General features: G+C 42.2%; 1 protein-coding gene across 1 annotated transcript in view; it reads right to left on the bottom strand.

The window, feature by feature from the left end:
* Positions 1-22,841, bottom strand: part of Vopp1 (VOPP1 WW domain binding protein) — an 84,894-nt gene extending 62,053 nt beyond the window's left edge. Inside the window, exon 1 of the mRNA XM_052722121.1 lies at positions 22,542-22,841. Coding sequence (XP_052578081.1) covers positions 22,542-22,595 — 54 coding nt within the window. The 5' untranslated portion in view covers positions 22,596-22,841. The remainder of the gene's footprint in view (positions 1-22,541) is intronic.
* Between the last annotated feature and the right edge of the window lie 952 nt (positions 22,842-23,793).

Genomic DNA, 23,793 nt, shown 5'->3' with positions numbered 1-23,793 from the left:
AGACTTTCAAAGATCTGCAATCAATAATTTTTAAATTAATCAAAGAAATAGAAACAGAAGGAACATGACCAAACTCCTTCAAAGCCAGTATTACTCTAATACTAACACTAGCTAAAGACATAACAAAAAACAAAAATTACAGGTCAATATCCATGATGAACAGTTGCAAAAATCCTCATAAAATACTTGTAAGCCAAATACAGACATGTATCAAAAGATCATCCACCATGACCAAATAGGCTTTATCTAAAAGATTCTGGGATGATTCAATATTTGGAAGTCAATAAATAAGTAATATAAACAGACTTAAGGAAAATAACCACATGATCATTTCAATAGATTCAGAAAAAGTCTTCCACAAAAATCCAACATGCCTTCACTATAAAAGTCCTAAAGAGAGTAGGACTGGAGGGAACAAACCCCAACACAATAAAGGCTACATTACCCTAAATGGAATAAAACTCCCAGCACTCCCATTAAAACCTGGAATGAGACAGGGTTGCCCATTATCCCTAATGGTTTTCAATATTGTCCTGGAAACACTAGCTGGAGCAATAAGGCAAGAGAAGGAAATTAAAGGATACAAATAGGAAAAGAAGAAGTAGTCACATTATCCCTTTTTGCCGATAATATAATACCCAAGAGATACCGAAGTCACAACCAGAAAACTTCTGGAAATGATCAACAATTTCATGGAAGAGGAAAGATACAAAATCAACTTACAAAAAAAAAAAAAAAAAAAAACAGTAGCCTTTCTACACAAGAACAAAATACACATTCCCATTCACAAAAGCCTCAAAGAAAATAAAATATCGAGGAAGAAATCTAAATAAGGAGGTTAAAGACCTCTACAATGAACACTTTCAGTCTTTGAAAAAAGACACTGAAGAAGGCACTGGAATACGGAAAGACTCCCATACTCATGGATTTATAGAACTGATACTAAGAAAATGACCATTCTACCCAAAGCAATTTACAGATTCAATACAATCCCAATCAAAATTCTGACAACTTTCTTCATAGAAAAAGAGAGGACCATTCTAAAATTCATGTGGAACTTCAAAAGACCCCAGATGGAAGAAGTGATCCTAAGCAAAAAGAACAATGCTGAAGCAATTACCAGAACTACAGTAATAAAAACAGTACAGCACCAGTGAAGAAACACATGTATTGACCAATACAGCAAAACTGAAGAGCCAAACATGATATATACATACTACATATGTATACATATGTGTACATAACTACGACCATCTGAGATTTGACAAAGATGCCAAAAGCATATGTTGAGGAAGAAGGAAACATCTTGCCCCAGGCATTCCATGGACAGGCAGATGCATTCCTCTGAGAGGAGTAAACAGAGTTCTACATGAACACAGTACATACAGTAGGAGAACATAGGAAAGTCTATTACATGCAGGCTACAAACATACACCAGAGAGAAAACAGCATCGTCAACAAATGATATTTGGAAAACTAGGTGCCCACATGTAGAAGAAGAAAACTGATCCATACCTAGCACTCTGAACAAAAATTAACCCCAAGTAGATCAAAGATGTCAATGTGAAACCTGAAATGTTGAAGCTTCTAGAAAAGGAAAAAAAAAAAAAAACATAGAACCACACAAAATGACTTTCAGAATGGAACCCCAGGAATTATGACCATCAATTGACAAGTGGGCCCTCATAAAACTAAAAGGCTGTGTACAGCAAAGGAAACTGTCTAAGGAATCTAAAGAGGAAGGGTGGAAAAGAATCCCTGCCATCTATACATCCAACAGGGGATTAATAAACAAAATATATAAACAACTCAAAAATGGTCAAGAAAACAATCAGGTTTTAAAATGGGCTATGAATGTGAACAGAGAGTTCTGAAAGGAAAAAAGAAAAAATGAAAGGGAAATATTTCAAAAAATGATCATCAACCTTAGCAACTAGGGAAATGCAAATTAAACCTCTGAAACTTCACCCCACCCTAGTGAGAATGGCTAAGAAAGGGATGCTAAGAGCCAGAGGTGGGGAGGTATGGAAACCACAACTGTCGCCTGTACATGACAGGATATACTCATGAACTCACAGCAACTGTGGAGGCTACACAGCACCAAGATCAAGCCAGTCAACATTCTAACAGGGAGTGGGAAATGATTCATGAACCTCACCTGTAAGTCCTCTAAGGTAGGAGCTATGGACAGTGGCTTCTCGGGGAGGGAGAGTCAGTTTGATTTAAGGGTGGATCCTGGTAGGCCCACCACCATTCAATGGATGGCACCATACCCTGGAGGATACAGGCAGCACAAATTGGATTTGATAGGTCCCCCACCCCTTTTTTTTAAGAAAGAGAGAAGAATGGAGTTGGGGAAGAATGCAGAAAGGTGGATGTAGACCTTGAATGGGGGGAGGCTGGGGAGTGAATATGACTAAAATACATTGTATGAAATTCTCAAAGAATAAAAACATTTAAGTGCAATTCTGGCGTTCTACATAGCTCAAGAGTCAACAAAACTTAAATACATATAATTAGGATTAGTATGGATTTATTAAATGTTTTAATAAATCCATACTATTTATGGATTTATTATAAATCCACATACTATATTCATATAAAGTATTCTTATACAGACATAAAAATACAATATGTACAAGAGTGTATACAGTACCTTATTGTATTTGAATCTACAGAAATAACAAAATATACTGAGAGGATAGACAAAATAATGCAAACACTGTTAAATCAAGACTGAAAAGTGCATGTACACTCCTTATTAAAGGTAGATGTAGTATTACCAGAATCAATTAAAAGAACTGAAAGTACTTTCCTCTAAAAAGTAGATCCCAACAGCAAGGAACAAAAATTCCTAGCACGCACATGATAGTTCACAGAAGTCTGTGACTATAGTTCCAGGAGATTCAATGCCCTTCTGGGGCATGCATATGGTTCACAGACTTACATGCTGGCAAAACACCCTAGCTAACTATTCGGTGCTACTGAAATCATGGTTATTGGAAGAGAATCTACAACTCTAATTTACTAAGTCATCATAATCCCTGACAAAAATCTATAAACATCTGTCCTTATATCCACAGATAAGTGTAGTCTTCACCCCGCATCAAGGAAATTTTTCTGTGCCACAGACAGAGACCAGACCACTACAGAAAACCACAACCAATCAAAATGTAGAGTTGTGGAGCCCAGTCTTAATGGATATGTCTACAAAACACTCCCAGCACCTATGGCTCAGGAAATACTGCTGAAGAGGAGGTAAAAAGATTTTAAGAGCCAGAGTACCAAGAAAATCGCCATGAGTTTGTGTCTCCTAGTACTATCATAAAATCTTACCAACACAACTGTCCAATCGTGAGCTGAAGAAGGATGACACCAACATGGACAGGGAAAAGCCCACAAGGCCTCAACCCTACACAAAGAACTACAGGCAACCTAGTAAAGCTTGGGAGCAGGAGACACAGTCTTCTCCAGGGAAGAGCATGCCAATCAGTTGCCCAGTGTGAAACAGCCCTGAAAACATCCATACAAGTAACAGTATACAGACTGAACAGGTTATATTTAGGAAAATATATATGCACATACATCTACAAATACATACGTGCATGCAATAATAATTAGTGGAAAAAGAAGCCATGGATCTGAAGGAGAGTGGGAGAGGGTTTGGATCGATGACTGAATCCTGAGATAGAACACAGGCCATTAGTGGGAGGGAATAAACGTTAAAAAACAACAACAATTCACAGTACCATGCCAATGCTGGGTTTTACTGCTGTGGTTCAGGCAGGCCTAGGATGGCAGTTCAAATGTTCACAGAGGGGAAATCGGGTCACTGCTACACAGAGAGCTCTGAACAACTTTTCCAAATCTAAAACCTACTCTAAGATTAAAAGTTAATATGAAAAATGTACAAATACTTTGTGTATCTCCCTGTATAACCCAAAACCCAAAAGCTAATGAGAAGCGGAATTAAGGCCTCTGCTTGGAAATGCAACAGCAGGCCTAAGAGACAAGAGGCTGAAGCATGAGGGCTGAATCACACAGAGCCTGCTTGTGCCAAGAGCTGAGCCTCAGTTTTTACTGCCATAGGCAGGAACATAGGATTCCCCTACTCTGCCCTGAGTGCCTCTGGGACACAGAAGGGAAGTCTTTGACTTGCAAATGAATGAAACTGCATCACACTTGACCCACATCCAACTAACTGTCCTACCTGGCAGAGGGCCAGACATATCATAATCCCACTGACCTGGATTTCAGCAGCCCCAGGTGAGCTGTAAAACCTCAGAATAGTCTACAGCTCTCGGAAGTGATAGAGAACTGAGTTTTGATTCCACTGTTCTCACCTACCACCTACCTGCTCATAGCCAGTTTTAACCCAGCCCTGCCTCCAGAGTCTGAGGAATTAAAATAGACACTCCAGAGATACCACAGACACAGGATCTTGGCAGACTAAGGCTGTCTCTCCCCGATAAAACAAGATAACTGTGAGAGGCAGTGGGCTGGCTCCAGTGACCTCTGAGGCTTTCTAAGAAGAGACAACATGGTAGGAAGTACCTGGCCTTCTTAGATTCATTTTAGTGCATTTTATAGGGAAACCTCATACTTCTCATGCAGTGGACTTTAATTTAACCTTCTACAGACCAATACATCTTCCCAACTTCCAGCAAATTACAGAACCTCACATGAATTTAAGAGACAGCAAGAAAACACATTCACAGAGACCTCTGCATACACACAACTAAACATATGCATTACTCAATCCATACTACACTCACAGGCCTTACTGGAAATTGAACTGGAAAGATGATCTCCAACTACCCACCTGTGCATCTGTTTTATTTATCCCATAGTAATTTTAAGTTATAGAAACTTAACATAAAAATCTAGATATGCATTTCCTTCTGAAAAACCAAAGACTTACTGAAAATCTGCTACACCAGAGTGATGGCAAGTACCCCACATCCCCTGTCCCCAGAGCCACTCACTCCCTAGAAAACATAATAAGCTTGGCCTTCTACACAAAGGATCCATAATTACCATACAAAGTTCATAATTACCAGCATTTTTGCCATGACACATTAGAAGATAAAGGCAGTCAACATATATTTTAAGTTCTATAATTGACACTTCAGGATAATGAAATCCTAGCACTTCCTATGGGAGGTTTCATTACCATCTAGAAGTTAGCTGAGGTGGCTACAGTGGGACTAGGTGCATGAAGACATAAGTCTCTAGGAGCTGGAGGCCTATGAGACATCGAAGTTTAAAGGATTTGACTCTGGGGTGAGTGAGGTACAGGGACTGTCCTAGCCTGTCCAGCAAGGCTAATCATATGCAAGAGGTCTTGCAAAACAGTGACTAGTCCTGGCACATAGAGACCAGTATTCCAAGTCAACTCCAAGTAATCTGAAGCTCTGACAAATGACACAGAGCTAGTTCATCACGACAACTCTCAATCATTAGAGATATCCAAGCTCATCAATCAAAGGTCAACTTACTACGCACAGACATGGGGCAAAAACGGCAGCAAAAGTTCCGATCATTCACCCCTCTCTCGGGGCAGGTGACCTAGAAAAGGCATCTACCCCAAGGTGACTGACAGGAGCAGGGGTACACCCCCCCCCCAACAACTCAAGGCAGGGCAACCATGCACCTGGTGCACTGCATGGTGACCATGAACACAAAAATAAAAGGAGGAAGTGTCTGCAAATGAGATTTTTTTTTTTTTAGATCTATAGCCTTTACCCTCAACAGGCTAGTATCCATTTAAATAGATACACACAGCCACATTATGAAGTATACTGCTTCTTCTTTATAGTCAATATAGAATGGGAATACTCAGTAAGAAATCTCCACTTTAAGTAAAGTCCTACATATTAGCCTTCAGTTACAACCGTTCCCACTCTGGTCATGTTCACTGCAGAGATGGATCACATGACCAGGAAAACAGTCTGTGTATGGGCCATCCACATCCAGTATATTCGTCTCTGGATACAAACAGAGTTACCACATGACCCAGGTCAGGGGGACTGGGAAGCCATGCCCCAGGCCCTACTTTCCAGAAAGAGAAAGGACACAGAAAATGCCTGTTTGTGGAAGAATATAGACATTCCTTTACTACATAGTAAGTGCAAGAACTTCTGGAAATCACTCCCTGATATAATACAACTCAGTCATAGAACTAAAGATACAAGACCAGCTCAAGAGAGCCAGTCTCTCAAACTGCAGTTTCTTAATCTGTAATTACTAAATGTGGGGTGAAATGCTCATTGCTGTGAAACTTCAGAATGTGTGATGACCAGAAATCAATTCAAAATTAGTTGCACGAAGAATCTAAGGTGTTTCTAGGAGCATTCTTCTGCAGTACATTACATGACTTCTTTGCAGCCTTAGTTCTGAACATACAATATGCCCAGTTTATATAGTGCACACCCTCAAAATGCCACAAAACGAAACTTGAAACACCTTACTCAAATTCAGATGTACGGTACGTCATAACTGGCCACAGATTGACTGTATATATAAACATTTCTGTTCTTATAGAAGCAACTGTACAAAAAGCAAAGATTTTAATTTACTTTCCTGTTGTCATTCCTCAGCATACAGACAAAGCTTTGGATTACAGTGTGTTGGCATGCTCAATTTTTTAAAATTACTGCTTGAGTTGCTATCTTAGTTACGTTTCTATGGCTAAGATAAGACACCATGACCAAGGCAACTTAGAGAAGACAGAGTTTATTTGGGGCTTACAGCTGCCGAGGTTTAGAGTCCATGACCATCATGGCAGAGAGCAGGCAGCAGGCGGGCTGGCATGGTGCCAGAGCAGGCTTTCACAGTCTCAATACAATTTAAAAGTCCAAAGTTGAAGTCTTTCCTGAGACTCAAGGCAAGCTCTTAGTTGCAACCCCCTGTAAAATCAGAATCAAAAGCGAATTACGTATTTCCAACATATGCAGAACACAGCACAGAACATTACCATTCCAAAAGGGAGGAATGGGACATCTTGAGGAAATATTGGACCAAAGCAAAACTGAAACTCAGCAGGGCCAACTCTAAATCCTGTAGATCTGTGTATGATTCACGTCAAAGGGCTTAGATGGCTCTGCCCCTCCAGTTTTGCTGACTGCAGCACACTTCTCTCTCTCTTGGCTAGTTCCACTCCAAGTATGCAGCTCTCAGCAGATGTCTCAAGGCTCTGGGGACTCCAATGCTATCCAGGCTTCATTTTTCACAGGTTCACACACGGCATCTCAAGACCTCTATACAGGAACTCTCCTCAATGGCTCTCAATCGCAGAGAAAGATTCCATGACCCATTTACTGATAACTCCTTCATGACTCTCTAGAGCCAGAACCACTTGGCCAAAGTTACCAAGTTCAGCTGCCTGCTTAGGATAGAGTCTGGCCCCCTCCTTGAATTATATTTGTATAAGCTTTCTTTCACTGCTTTCCTTTGTTACACAAGCTTCCCTTGGTTGTAGAGCAGAAAATCCCTTGGGAAGTTGCTTTTTTATAAATTGGAAGCTTTGCTGGGTGGGGTCTGACCCTCAGTGCACTATTCCCTCTATTCCATTTCACACCAGGCCTCTCATTATCTCTTTCAGCGTAAGCATTGGCTCAAGTAGTAAATTGTCTAGTACTATTTTTGCTTCAAACTGTATAATTGTACTTCCTTTTTGCCCTGCTTGTCCTCTGTCATTGTAGAGCAGTGTAAGAGTGACAGCTAGTAACTACACAACAGAGTCAATATTAGGCTGTCTTGAAATCTCCTCTGCCAATGAAGTTAGTCCAAAACTTTTCAATCTAACCTAAGGCAGACTTTTAGGACAAAGGTAAAAAGCAGCCACATTATTTGCCAAGAAATCATAAGGCTGATCTCCAGCCTAGTTGCTAATATTGTTCCCCTACGAAACCTCTTGAGCTGTGCCTACAAAGTCCACATTACTCTCAGCACTACTGTCTTCCAAGCTTCAATAAGGATGGCTTGTCAAGCCCTGCTCACAACATTTAATGGCTTTCCTAATCCAAGATCCTAAAACATTCCACATTCTTAACAACAACAACAAAAAGAAAGAAAAAGAGAAAGAAAGGAAGAAAGAAAGAAAGAAAGAAAGAAAGAAAGAAGGAAGGAAGGAAGGAAGGAAGGAAGGAAGGAAGGAAGGAAGGAAAGAAAGAGAAAGAAAGAAAGAAAGAAAGAAAGAAAGAAAGAAAGAAAGAAAGAAAGAAAGAAAGAAAGAAAGAAAGAAAAAGAAAAAACCAGAATGGTCAGGGCCATCACAACACTACCCAACTCCTGGTACCAACTTCTGTCTTAGTCACTTTTCTATTTTTATAATAAAACACTATAACCAAGGAAACTTATAAAAGGAAAGCATTTACTTGGGGCTAAGAGTGTGAGTCCGTGATTATCACAGCAGGGAGCCTTGCAGCAGGCCAACAGAGATGCCACAGTAGCTGAGGTTACATCTTGATTCAAAAGTGTGAGGTAGAGAGTTATCTTGGATTGGTGTGGGCTTTTCAAACCTCAAAGGTTCCCAGTGACGCATCTCCAACAAGGCCATATCTCCTAATCCTTCTCAAACAATTTCACCTACTGAAGTATTCAAACATATGAACCTCTGTGGGTCATTTTCATTCAAACCACTACATATGGCAAGTAGAAACTTTTGGAGATAATAGGTTATTATTATTATCATTATCATTACAGCTGCAGAGGTTTAGAGTCCAGGTAGAGGTGCAGCAGGGCTATACTGAAACTTGTGAAGTTGCATACATTAATTACACATAGCTTTCTGAATATCAAAAGAACATGGATTTCTTTAATGTTAAATTTATAAAAATTAAGACAACTCTTGCATCTTTTTTGTTGTTTACTTTAAACATTATCCAATGTCCCAATTGGTTAGAAATATCTAGAACCTCAATTGAAAAAAATACTTCCATCAGATTGCCTGCTGGTATGTATGTGGGGCATTTTCTTGATTAATGATTGATGTGGGGACAGTACCACCCATAGGCAGATTCTGAGGTATAGTAAATGTGGTGGTTTGAATGAGAAAGGCCTCCACAGGTTCATGTATTTGAATGCTTGGTCACTAGAGAATGGAACTGTTGAAGGATTAGAAGGATTAGGAGGTGTGACTTTGTTGAAATAGGTATGTCCTTATTGGAGGAAGCATGTCTCTGGGGGTGGGCTATGAGGTTTCAAAACCCTCATGCGAGGCCCAGTGGCTCTCTGCCTGCTGCTTGAAGATAAAGATATAGTTCTCAGCTTCTGCTCTAGTACCATGTCCTGCCTGCTGTCACTCTTCCCACCATGATGGTCAGGGGACTAACCCTCCGAAACTGTAAGCAAGCCCCCAATTAAATACTTTCCCTTGGTCGTGGTATTTCTTCACAGTTCACAGCTTCTGCTTTAGTTCCCGCCTCCAGGTTTCTGCCTTCAGTCCCTGTCTTGACTTTCTTAAATGATGGAAATGTAAATGAAAAAAACCCCTCTCCCCACAAGTTGCTTTTGACTGTAGTCTTTATCACAACAATAGAAACCCTAACTAGACATCCAGAGAGATAAATGAATGGTCATATAATGTGTATGTTTCACAGTTTCTAAGATTTTCAAGCGTAAATACATATTTGTTACAATAAAATTCTTTAGGAAAAGTAGAAGCTCAAAGATTTGAGAAAATTATATTTTCAACTGGTATAAAAGGTCGTTAGGTATTTTCAAAGGAATAATAATCAGTATCAAATTACGAATGGTAGTTAGATTCTACTAAGTACATTTGATGATTAATGCTATAATTTTACTTCATATTTTTATAATACATGAGAAATCAAATTCATTACAATTCTTTAAAACCAATAATAAAAGGTTGCATATTCATCTCCAGCCAGACCAATGGCTCAAGGCAATGAACACTTGCAAGTAAAGACAAATGGACTAAGGGTAAATTGTGTGACTCAATGGGCCACACTACAGCTTCCACAAGATCCCCCCGTCCCTCCCTCCCTTTCTTCCTCCCTCTTTTGATTTTTGGTTTTGCTTTCAAATTTGGTTTTGTTTGGAGGTTGGCAAGGGCAAAGGGTGGATACAAGGGGGTGGGGAGATAAGTTAGATCAGAATGCATGATGTGAAATCCACAAAGAATAAATAAAAGTTTTAACAAATGATATGAAAGTAATACAAATTTTGGAAAATTCTTAGGGGAATATAAAAAGTGCTGATAACCTCTATGTCAAGGAAAGGGGTTCCAGAGGAAAAGGAAAGACAGGGAAAAAGAAAATAGGAGGGAAAGAGAATTTAAAAAAAAAGAAAAGAAGGGAGGAAGTGAAAGTGTTTTAGTTGATCTTGAGAGCAACAGAGAAGAACCAAGGCTGCAGGATTTTATTTAGAGGAGGTCTACAGGGGCTTTAGAAAAATGCCCTAGGGCACAGAGACTGTGGTGATTTGAATGAGAATGGCCCACATAAGCTCATATATTTGAATGCTTAGTCACCAGGGAGTGGAACTGTTTGAAAGGAATAGAAGGAGGTGTGGCCCTGTTGGAGAAAGTGTGTCACTGGGAGGGTGGACTCTGAGGTTTCAAAAGCCATGTCAGGCCCAGTCTTTGTCTCTGTGTCTCTGTCTCTGTGTCTCTGTCTCTCTCTGTCTCTCTGTCTCTCTCTCTATCGCTCTCTCTGTCTCTCTGTCTCTGTCTCTCTCTCTCCTCACTCTTCCTCTCACTCTGCCTGCTGATTAGTTCTTGGCATTCAGAAACTATGAAGCATCTTGAAAAGGAGCCTCCCACGAAATCCTGATACTTGGTGAACAGAAAAGGTGACTGCTTGTTGGGGTTAAGTAGTCAGGGTTTAGGGAAGACAAGGAGGTAATGAGTATTCACATACTTGCACACACAAAATCCATGGAAGCAGAGTTGTGCACTTAAAAGATTTTCTTTTATAAGAAAACTGTGTCCCCAGACTACAACAAAGAGATGTTATTTTATAAATGAGATTTGAAATTGATTAGTTACTTGCTTGGAGCACAGGAGATATCTGGGTAGTAGTTAAGTCTCATGTTTGGATGGCATCGTGACCATATGACACATGCTCTTGGCTCTTCATGGAATAGCTGGGAATCGTTGTATAAATTATAGATTTAAACTCTCCTTCTCTCACTGACTCAGCTGATTCTTCTGTAAAAGAGAAATGCCTTGACACTGACAGAGCTCCTTGGAAAATCCCCATGTGGAATTTAACTGGTTCCACAGGTTGGATTAAGAGACTGAATAGGAGCCAAAGAGATGGCTCTGTTAAGAACATAATGTTCTTGTAATGTACCAGAGTTTGGCTAGCATCCACTTGGGTGGATTATGGTTGCTTTTAACTCCAGCTCCAGGGGATCTACTGTTTTCATGTGATCCCCCATATGAAAATATTTTTAAAAATATTTTTTTAACGAGATGATGGCTATTACAGCAATTCCCAAACAAGGTTGCTACGTCCTGGTCCCGACCAAGATCAGCTGTCTACCTACAAGAAAGAGCTCCAGTTAATCCTTTATTTAAAAGTTGTGCTTCTAGTCAGTTGTCCATGCCCCAAAAAATAACTCCACATCCGTGCTCATGCAAGCAGCCCTAATTAAAATCAATAGGTGACAAAATGCAACAAAAACACAAAAAACCCAAAGCAACATGCAAATAGAAGGGGACTTACTGGGAAGAAGGGGTTCAAAAAGAGTGGGAGGGGTGTCAGAGGTAATGGGGGAGAATGTGATTAAAATACATTGTACACATGTATGAAGTTGTTGAAGAATAAATAAAAATAATAAAGTCCTTGCTTGGAGTTATAGTATGTCAGTTCAGATTAAGATCCCAGGTTTCATTTTTCTATGATGATGGAAAGGACTGTCATCCCTGGCTCTTACTTTCTGACCTGGGTAAACCAATAAGACAAAGTAGCCATCTCTGTGCCTGGGATGCCAGGGCAGGGTCAAGCAAAAAGCATCAGCTGTTCAGGTGACATGTTGGCTGTCAATTAACTTGAGAGTAGAGGTGATTCTTAACCCCTAGCTGGCCACCATCTTGGTCACTTGCTGTTTTATATGTTCCATCATCAACAAAAGAGTCAAAATAGGTATTTGTGAGACCATGAGACTGAGTTTTGATGAGATTGCCTTTCTGGATGGTTCTGGTTCCTGGTTCTTCTTTCCATGTGAATAGAAAAGCTTAATATTGGGTCTCTGTCTTAGTCACTGCTCTGTGCTGTGAAGAGACACCATGACCAAGGCATCGCTCTCATAAAGAAAGCATTTAACTGGGGGGTTGCTTACAGCTTCAGAAGTTTAGTCCATTATGGTGGGGAGGACGGTGGCATTCAGGCAGGTGCTGGAGCAGTAGTTGAGAGCTGAACTAAACTTGAAGTCTGACTTAATACAATTTAGGCTATTCTGTCCTCCACGTAAAATTGCAAATATCTCAGACTCTACTCTGCTCAATATTTTTATTAATCAGTTAGATAAAACAAATAGTATATTAACCAAAGCTGTCAATGATACAAAATAGTAATAATAATAATAGATTAAAAACTATATTACACAGCTAGATTTTTTTTTTTTTTTTTTTTTTTTTTTTTTTTTTTGGTTTTTTTGAGACAGGGTTTCTCTGTGTAGCTTTGCGCCTTTCCTGGAACTCACTTGGTAGCCCAGGCTGGCCTCGAACTCACAGAGATCCGCCTGGCTCTGCCTCCCGAGTGCTGGGATTAAAGGCGTGCGCCACCACCGCCCGGCAACACAGCTAGATTTTGATCGGTTTAAAAAGACAAATAATTTTGAAATAGAATTAATTTATATTTTTAATGTAACACACAGATCCATGACCACTGTATTCAGTAACATGTGGTGTAAAGAGTGCAGTTGCACCACATCTCGGTGTGGGCTTTCTTTGTTTCAGAAGTTGAGGCAAAAGACAAGATCACAAACACAATCTTAATAGCATAAGGACAAGAAGGGGAAACCATGCTATGACAATGTCAGTCACGTCACACTTACAGAACAGTGTCCTTAGTATTCACGGAGAAGAATTAGGAACCAAAGGCTTCAGGACAAAATGTACACACCAGTGAACTTTTTTTTTTTTTCTGAAAGAGCCCACTTCTCACTAACTCTTAGCTCTACAATCAAACTGACCACAGGGTCCTAGAAGAGCATAAAAGAAATGAACAGCAAAGTAACCTTACGGATCTTGTATGATGCAATACAACACTGTAGTTAAAGAAAAGACAAAAAATTGGCAGTTAAGTTCTGCAATGGTCTAACAGGTACATAAGGAGAATTATATTTAAATGAAGAGTAACACCAGGCGGTGGTGGCGCACACCTTTAAATCCCAGCACTGAGAAGTCAGAGGCAGGTGGATCTCTGTGAGTTCGAGGCCAGCCTGGTCTACAGAGCAAGCTCCAGGGCAGCCAGGACTACATAGAGAAAACTCTGTCTTGAAAAAAACCATGCCAAACCAAACAAAAACAAAAATTAAGGAAGTTGAAAGGGGGATAGGGATGGGATTGGTGACTAGAACAAATAACTAGGGTGAGGACGGGTGGCCCAGTATGAACTGATATATCTGATATATCTTACAAGTTCAACAAATGCTTCAGATTTTCACGCACATTGCACAGGCACCCACACCCTCTTTGGAGCCTATCACTTACCTTCCTCCTACCACAGCCCTGCCCAGCTCCTGCCATGTCATTGCGTACCCATTTATCTATTTACTCATTCAGATAGTAACTAAGTTTCTATCAGCGCCAAGCTCTACAGATATGTATATAGTTGGTGGCACTGAGACTAGACCTCTAGTCGGTGCATATGCAACACTAACACTCTACCACTGACCTACACCCCCAGTCTCCGAGGATATTTCAGTTAATAAACAGAATTAAAACATTTGTCTCTAAGTTACTTATATAGTAGAAGACAAATTCCATCATATTTTGAAGCTGATATGTACCCGGCAGGAAGGGGATTAACAGGGAAGACAGAGATAGCCAGGAGGGCAACTGGGAAGGAAGTTATTTGGGTGGTCAAGACAGCTATGCCAAGGAGACATATAAGACGCTTCACAAAGAGAATACAATAAAAGTAAGTGCTAGGAATTACATGCACCGTGTACCTAATGAAGTGGCCAGCCATGACTATAACCCTATCCTTGCTGTGCATGTCGCCGTCATGCCCATTCCCAGTTAGGCCATGTAGAGCCCCAGCTCTGGACAACGCTCCCGATTCCCCGGACATCTGGGACAGCCATTCCCCATTTCAGAGCAATGCCTCTGCTGTGACGTGCCATTGGCTCGCCTGTCTTTGCCTTTCCTCTCTCACCTGCAGCCACCCAGCCCTCCCTGGAGCTTCCAGGGATAAACCTGAACCCTTTTCCATCCAAACTGAATTGTTGCTCAGATTTTAAATATTCTTTGAAGTAAGATACTTGAAAGGTTTATTTCAGAAAACTCACAGGTCGGAATGCCAGGGCACGAAACATTTGAGAAACAACAAAAATCCCTCACTCTGAAATAATGAAGTTGTAATTTTGAGATTCCTGAGTATCAAAATACATAGAAGTACAGAAAAACGCTCACTAACCCCCTTATTTTCCTAATTTCAAAAGGCAACATTCACTTCCTCATCCTCTCTCGCCCAGGGATAACCACCCTTACTTCCCAGCCAAGAACAGCTGTTCTTTTGGAGAACAGCCTTGAAGCAAAAGGCAGCATCATTTAATGCACAGCTTTGGTGCCAGGGACAGATCAGGAAGAGTCTGAGGCTGACCCCATCCATAAAATTAGTTCATGCCCCTGTGAACAAACACAGATGAACTTACGGACTTGCACTGGTGACTCATATTAAATAATATTTGAGGGGAGTGGGGATTAACTCAGAGATGTAGCACTTTTCTGGCATGCACAAGGGCATGCCCAACACAGACAAGATATTTGTAAAAAGGCGGATCTTCGTGAGTTCGAGGCCAGCCTGGACTACCAAGTGAGTTCCAGGAAAGGCACAAAGCTACACAGAGAAACCCTGTCTCGAAAAACCAAAAAAAAAAAAAAAAAAAAAAAAAATTAATATATACCTAAGTAAAATTTTAAAGTACACGTTTCTGGAAAGATGGAGCCCTTCTAACAAACACTTAATATATTTCCAAAGTGTCACCAAGTTAACTCCTAGAAAGAGACTGCTGTCTTGTAGAATATTATTTTAAGGTGTGTTACATTTGTTTATACTGTGGAACATTTGTTTAATGATGCAAAGATGTGTTGCCTTCGTTTATGTTGCATTTATGTTACTTTGCCTGTCTGAAACACCTGATTGGCCTAATAAAGAGCTGTATGTCCAATAGCTTGGCAGGAGAGAGAGACAGGCAGGGCTGGCAGGCAGAGAGAATAAATGGGAGGAGAAATCTGGGAGAGGATCTAGGAGCAAGAGAAGGAGGAGGGAGAAAAGATGGGGCCAGACACAGCCAGACACAGAATAAGAAAGAAATGATATACAGAAATAGAGAAAGGTAAAAGCCTAGAGGCAAAAGGTAGATGGGATAAGTTAAGAAAAGCTGGCTAGCAACAAGCCAAGCTAAGCCTGGGCATTAATAAGTATTAGTAAGTCTCCATGTGTATTTATTTGGGAGCTGTGTGGTGGGCCCCCCAAAAAAAGCAAAGAGTAGAAACCAACCAACTACATTTTGGTGTACAACGTGAGGGTCAAATTTCCATAGGGCCTGAGAAAGCTTGGGTAAAAAAAAAAAGGATATGACTCCTTTAAGAAGTTCTGCCATACAGAAACAGCCTTGTTCATGCTAAATAAAAACAAAAAACTGAGTAAAAACACCTGCCATAGTGCGGGGCACTGGCATTCCATAGATGGGGGATTGAATGCAGTTTCCTGGTCAAGTGCATCTCTGACCCAGCCTCAAGACTTAGGCTTTGCAAACACCAGGCAGAGCTCCAGGAGTTCAGTCAAAGAGAGAGAAAGACATTCTATGAGCAAGAGCATCAAGATCATGACGGGGAAACCTGCAGAGACGACCAAACCAAACTAGTGGGAACTCATGAAAGTTGGATCAATGGCTATGAAACATGCATGGGACTGGACTAGGGCCTCTGCATGGAGAGACAATTGTGTAGCTTGATCTGCTTTGGGCGGCCCCTGGCGATAACATCAAAATCCATCCCTGGTGCATGAGCGGGCTTTTTGGAGCCTACTACCTATGGTGGGACTCATTGCACAGCCTTGAAGCTGGGGAAGGGGCTTGGATTTGCCTCTACTGGGTGTGCCTACCCATGGGAGGCCTTGCCTTCTTGTGGAGGCGAACAAGAGGTTGGTTGGGAGTGGGAGGCTGAGGGAGCAGGAGGAGGGAACAGGGGAATCTCTGATTGGTGTGTAAAATGAATGAAAAAAATTTCTTAATTAAAAAAAAAAAAGGATTTAGGCTTGGTTCACAAACTGAGCAGTGGGCAGAGCCAGCTGACAGAGCCGCTCAGAGGACCCAGCTGTAGCTCCGGAGTTTAAAGTTTGCTTGCAGGGTCAAAAAAAGATTAAGAGATGCACAGTAAATACAGATCCAGAAGGAAAGAACCCTCTAGACAGGTTCCAGTGTGTTTTACAATGTGCCAAGCTTAAGAAAGAAAGAATATGGGTACAGGCAGTCATAGAAAGAAAGAAATAGTTTAAAAATAATAAAGTCTTTAAAGAGAGAAGTAAAATAATAAAAAAAAAAAAAAAGAAGAAGAAGCCACATAGACACACAGGGATTCTGGATCCTATATAGTATTGTGCTGATCTTGAATTTTTTGAATGCTGATGAGCAAACAATTGCTGGTAGACATGGGCTTATGAACAGGACTGCAAAATTAAACCAGCCTAGATACCTTAGGGCCAACATAACTTTTAAAAAGAATTTTTTTAAAAAAAAATGTGTTTTTCAAATGGAAATCAAAAATGCTTTGGGGAAGAGGTTTTGTTTTTGTTTCCACAGGAAATGAGAGGTTATGGATTCATTCCAGGTTAATATGGATCAGGTTTGATCAGGGAAGACCTCCTGAAACTTGACAGGTGATATCTATCAATAAAGGTTATAGCTGGTCTTCTCAGGACTTGGCCATTATCTCAAATTTTCTCAGAGACCCCTAAAGATTCCTTCACCCACAGACAATAGGAAGTAGTTTAGAGAAAATGATGGCCACATTCCCAAGAGTTGAGTTGTGGGAGGCTTTTGGTTATTTGGTGGGTTATGGATGTTTGTTATAATTTAGGGGAATATAGGATAAAAATACAACTATTAATTTCAGACAAATCTGCTCCTGGCAGTACCAATTTACTTCATAAAAGGATGATGGGCATCAAAGAAACTCCATAGGAGTTTGCTTTCATTGTGGCAAGGTTAGCCATTTGGGCAAGAAACTGCTTTTGCCTTGACTGCTTGACTGTGTGCTGTGTAGACTGGACATACACGACTCACAGGAAAGTGACTAATAAACTTTGCCAAAACAAGGCAGGACAGTCCTTCAAGATTCCTGCTTCACAGAAGAGTCTGCCAGACATTCTGCAGGACACAGAGGAAAGCAAGTGATGAACTTTGCCAATACAAGGCAGGACAGTCCTTCAAATTTCCTGCTTCACTGAAAAGTCTGCCAGATACTCTAGGCCTGTAAGCTGAAGATAGATGCATCAACATTGTAGGGTAACTATCCAGGCAGATGTCTCTGTTGTTAGGTAATATTAATTCCTTCTCGGGTCTTTGATGGAGTTAAAGACTAAACAATTAGAGTTTCAGTTTTTATTTAGTTATGATGGGAAGTAAATTAGATATAAAACTTTGGAGTCACTAGGATAAGATAGATAATGGAGTGTTTTCTCTGAATTTGCTAAATACAAATGAACTAAATATTGTAAATGTAATTCTTACTTGGAAATGTTTTTTGTTGTATGTAGTTTTATTACGTTAAAGTTATAACCTTTCATTTTTATGTAGACAAAAAGGGTGAAATGCTGTGGAATATTATTTGAAGATGTGTTACATTCACTTATGCTGCGAAACATTTGTTTAATGATGCAAAGATGTTTCATTCTTTTATGTTGCATTTGTTTAACTCTGTGAAGCTGTGTTACTTTGCCTGTCTAAAACACCTGACTGGTCTAATAAAGAGCTGAATGGCCAACAGCTTGGCAGGAGGTGGGGCTGGCAGACAGAGTGAATAAATGGGAGGTAAAATCTGGGAGAAGATCAAGGAAAAAACAAAGGAGAGAAGGATGCTAAGGGACAGTCACCCAGCCACACAGTCGGTCACGGAGTAAGAGTGAAAGTAAGATATACAGAAGAAAAGGAAAAAGCCCAGAGGCAAAAGGTAGATGGGATGACTTTAAGAAAAGCTGGCTACCAACAAGCCAAGATAAGGCCCAGTATTTATAAGTAATAATAAGCCTCCACGTGTGTTTATTTGGGAGCTGGATGGCAGGGTCCCCAAAGAGTTAAAAAAAAAAAAACAAGTACAGTGCTGTGAAACAATGTATTATGAGGAAAAGTCCCGGGAAAGCCTCTACATTTGGGGTCTAACTACCCCTGTTTCAAACAAGGTGCAACCAGCTTTTTAGTTTGTTCCTACAATTTACTGTGGTCCAGTGAAGGCTACTAGGAATAATCCTACCAGCACTGACAGGAGCTGGATCCCTGTTCTCTTATCCTACAAGGAGCTCTTGTGAGCGAGCCAGCAAAACTGAAGCAGCAAACCTTAGAAGCTGAGGACTCACAAGGGGCTTTTAGTGTCTCCCACTTGTGGGAACTAGTCTGTGACCAACCTACAGAGTATGCGACATTTCTGACCTGCACTTAACCGTGTATTTAACCAGATGGTAGACCGTGACTGGAAGGTGTGAGGAGTATAAGGCAGGGACTCCCACTAACTGATCATATAATTCACAGGAAACTAAATTGGGGAGAAGGATGGTTCCAGGAAATGAGCTTCAATATGCCTCTATGGGGTAGGAAGACGTTGTCAGCTGCCTCTTCCTGTTTAAATCCTGACCTAGAAGTCTGGTTGAACAGCCAGGATTCCTGGGATGTTCATGCTGATGTCTGGTATCCAGTACACATCTAACTTCCCTCTCTGAAATGTCACATTTAAGTGCTAAATTAGATTATCCCTCTAAGGAGAGCTGACTTAAGTTTCTGGAGGAGTTTTGGTGGTTTGCCTGCATGTTGGAATGCACACCTCTGCAAATCTCTCTGGGATAATGCAAAGCATATATTCGGTCCATGTTCCCATGTAAACACTTTGGGGAAGAACATCATGGTGGGGGAACAAAAGAACCAAGTACCTGAATTTATATCTCAATCCCTTTTACTTAACAACAGTGAAACCTGGGACCATTTATACGATAGCTCCCACTTGAAATAACCATGGGCATGAGGATAATTGCTGGGATGAATCATGAATTAGCATTAGTAAAGTACTCAGAGCAGGGCTTGGCGATAGAGTAAGTTATTCAGTGAACGTTCACTAAACAAAAATACAAATTTCTCCATCCAAGTAAACTTCTATAAAAGGATGTCAGGGTGGGATGGGAAAGCCCTCTCCAAACTGTTAAGATTCTCTCTCTATTCAAGGATATCTCACTAATAAAACAAATTTTGACAGCATTCATTGACAAAAGGTTGCCAGAGGGCAGAAATGAGATGTCCACTGCCACAAAACACGTTCAAAGCCAACTACAAAACAAATGTACACATTGAAACCATCCCAAGCAGCACACAGAAACCAAAACAAGTATCCTGAGGGGCAGTCAACAGTCAGAAACTGGAGCCATTAAATGCCTTCCCTAATGTCCTCAAAAGGGACCCTCTGCTGCCTCACACACTCTATAAAGATAACTGCACAGTTAAGGACATCAAAAGCATCTAAAGTATGCAAATAAAATAGTCAAAGCAGACAGTTTAAGATGGAAAAGCTCAGACTAAAATCTCACATTAAACTTGCATGTGATAAATTGTTAAGAAATTGTAATTCCTCGGAGGCATACCTCCCTACCAGAAATCAGGCACTGAGGATCACTTATGTATAAGTGGGTTATCTAGAAATGTTACCAGCACCCAGATAGTGTACCTTGTGAAAGCAAAAGAGCTCTGCTTTTGGGGTCTTTTCAACCCTTCAAAGAAGTTTTAAATTCCCTATTAAAATAAAAACTTCCATCCAGACCTGGTGACCCATCCCTGTAATGACAGCACTTGGGGGAGCTGAGGCCTGGGCTGCGTAGGATGACCCTGTCTTAAAAAACAAACAGGGACTATGGCTGGATAGAGTACCTGTCTAACATGTGTCTAACCTTGAACCCAAGGTTCAATCTCCAGCAGCTAAGAAAAAAATAATTAAATAAAATTAAATGAACAGGAATGTAACTTGAAGGTAGAGTGCCCTGTCTGACTACTATGTTCAGGGTCCTGAGGTCCTGGGTTCCATTCTCAGCACTTGAAAAAAGTTCCTATGCAACAAAACAGCTTATTGGATAAAACAAAACCTTCTACACTAAAGGATTAGGCATTAGATTCCTCAGCTGACAGACAGACAGGGAAAAGAGGTTCTAGGTGGAGTAATACACTTTTCACTTGAATGTTTGTGACAACCGACTTCCTGCTCCTTCTTCCTCACCAAGACTAGTGGGCTTTTTTCCATCCAGAAAGTGTTCAGTGGGCTTTCAAATCTCCCACAAGGGGGAGGGGGCTCCTACAGTAGGAACCAATCAGCTTCCCTTTCTTTGTCTGGGTTACCCAATCTCCTGCACTAGCCCAAACCAGCCAATTAAGAGAAAAAAGGGGAAATCAACCCATCCCCAAACATCAAAGTTTGAGCTCTGCCGGGCAAACTCTGATTTCCAGGTCTGGTTCCCCTCTCCACTGGGAGACTCTCTGTGTTCATCCCCTGCCTTCCTACCTACCTTCCTTCCTCTCTGTCTCTATCTGTCTCTCTGTCTCTGTCTCTCTCCCTCCCTCCCTCCCTCTCTCCCCTCTCTCTCTTCCTTACCCCACCCTACATGTGTTTCTGCTTGCAATAAAACTTGGCTGAGTACTGAGACCTTGTTTTTTACTGCCTTCTTATTCTTTAAATCAGCAGGGGGGAAACGTCTATTCCTGCAGTTCTAGACAACACCTCCATAAGGCGTAGATGAAAACGTTGAAAATAAAAACTGATGACAAGCAACAACCACAGGTTATCCATCAGAGTTGAAGTTACTTCCGGTTCTTTCCCCCAAAAGCTAATACAGTTGACTCCGTTTGGAGGATGTTTTTCACTTCCACCCTTGAATATGAAGCCCTTGACTGTTGGCATGCCTAGCAGTCATCTCCTGTTCATTTCCTCAATAAACATCACTGGAATACAAAAAGACAGAAAAGAACACCCCTACACACACACACACCCTGTGCAGCCTTTTAGGATAGACACACGCAAGGCTAGGAAGGACACAGGAGTGGCACAAACAGAAACCAGAGAATGCTAGACAATCTTATCAAGCACTCTTACACACACACACAAATCGGATTACAAAAATTGGCAGCGATGTGTTAAGGTAAACACATGGTTATTTTTGTAAACAGTGGTCTCTGGTTCGCTTTCCCACAGTAGTCAATGTTGAATCACCACTCAGAGGGGTTCCTTTCTAAGATTTTTAAAATCTCAGCAAGTGGGAAGAAAGTGAGAGGTGGCACTTCTTCTCAAAAAACATTAAATGCCCGATAGGCGATATTTCGAAGAAAAGCAAGCAATCTTTGCTCCGTTTTGGAACTTGGAGCAAGGAGAAACTGTTCCAGCAACCTTCCTTTCTAAAGAACTAAGACTTTCCCTCCGGCGTCTCTGAGAAAACCAGAAAGTCCTCCCAGCACGGCTGAATCCCCAACCAAGGGCGTTTTACAGGTCTCGGACGGCGACAGTCAGGGGGTTATCATTACCCCACTTACACTGACTTTATTAGTGCAAAATTCTTTCAAAAGAGTGAAGCTGGAGGAGAGTGAACAAACCCCCAAGCCCCAATTCAGATCTCACACACCACAAGTCCACTATTTTGCCTTTGAATGAACCCGCTGGAGCAGGAAGGGTGTCTGGCGTCACAGGATGTCGCGGTTCCACAGCCCGCGGTCGCTGTCTAACCCCGGCTGTGCTTCCACCCACCACCAAGTTCCCGCGGCTTCCCCCTCAGTCCACCCCCGACCCAAGCTCCCCGTGGAATTTTCTCCTCGCCTCTACAGGCCAGCACTTCATTTCCCAAGGCAGAAATGTCCCTCTCCCTCCGACCAGCTGCGGGTGGCGCCGCCCCAGGCCCTGTGCAGCGGGGAGCGCGTGTGGACACGCACAAAGGTCCCTCCCCAAGCCAACCAAGCAGCGGGGGACCCCGGGCGCAGGCCGGGCTGGGGGGGGGGGGGTCCCCGGCCCCAGGCCCCTCCGCCACCCCGCACCGCAGATCCGCGAGCTCCGCGACTGCCCTTCCCGCGTCCCCACTCCAGGAGGCGGGGGCACCCGGCGGCCCTACCTCCACCAGCAGCCCGAGCAGCAGCGCCGCCGCCCCGCCGAGCCGGCGGCTCATGGCTCCCGCGAGGCCCCTTCCGAAGGCCGGCTGCACGGCGGCCTCAGGGCCGGTCCACACCCCGGGACCGGTGTGCAGACTCCGGGGACACCGGCCGACGCCGGCACAAGGACGCGCCGCAAGCCGGCGGAGCTCGAGGACGTGCCGGGCCGCCCTCGCCGCGCGCCCCCGACCCACCGCACGGGCGCGCGCTCGCGGGCTCGGAGCCGGCAAGGTCTGGAGAGCGCGCTGCTGGGACGCGGAGACGGCGGGCTAGGGGGCGAAGACTGGCTGCTAGGTGTCTCCTCTCCGGGAGGAGACCATCTCGTCTCACCTCGATAGTTCTGGGAAGGTTTTTAAAGGACACCGTGTTGGGGGAGATGGATACGGATGAGCCCATCGCTGGGGCCTTCCTGAAGTTTCTGCCCTCCTGAGACATTCTCACTGTGGTTTCTACAGGTGAGGTGGGAGGCTCACCCCGCCCCAGCGTTATGGAAAGGACAGTTAAACTGGAAGGAAAGGACAGCTGACTGCCAAAGGTTGATGTAAGGTTATGCCAACATCTTTCTGTCTGGCTCTGCTAGGACCCCACCTTTGGAGCCCACAACGTACCTTTGAAGTAGATAGACCCTTTAACCACGGAGAATTGCTGCTGACAGCCGTGCCCACTCTCACTTGCTGGCAGACACTGTCTTTTTGTTTTTCCACAAGGCTCAGATGCCACCTAATTCAAGAAATTACTGAAGCATTGGCTGAACTTGTAAGATGTATCAGACCTAAGCTGATACCTCCATAGAGGCGGACAAGAAAACAGCTCAAAGAGTCTAAAGAGAGATCTTGTTTAAACAAGTGTGATACAGGGTGCTGAGTGCACAGATCAGGAAAATAGAGTCCTTAGGTTCAGAGAGATCCTTCAGCAGGTGAAAATGCTTGCCGGGAAAGCCCGAGGAAGAGAATTCCACCCTGGAATTCTAAGACAGGAAAACATCAATTCATTTTACCTCCACATGAGCACATGGCATATGTGCGTACCTTTTCACAAACACATCACACGCACACACATACACTCACAATAATGAATTAAATTAAATATTTTTAATAACTATAGTTAGTTAAAGAACAGAACCACCTCCAACAGGTCATGGAAGAAGTTTACAAAGATAGATCTTTCATGAAGCAAGTCTAAAATGCTTTGCCAACTTTCAGGGCATGACTTATT

This window comes from Peromyscus californicus, unplaced genomic scaffold (genome assembly GCF_007827085.1).
Source record: "Peromyscus californicus insignis strain IS unplaced genomic scaffold, ASM782708v3 Scaffold_6__1_contigs__length_162567912, whole genome shotgun sequence".
Lineage (NCBI taxonomy): Eukaryota > Metazoa > Chordata > Mammalia > Rodentia > Cricetidae > Peromyscus > Peromyscus californicus.
Note: the sequence above shows the minus strand (reverse complement) of the source record. Positions and strands in the feature narration are given on the sequence as shown.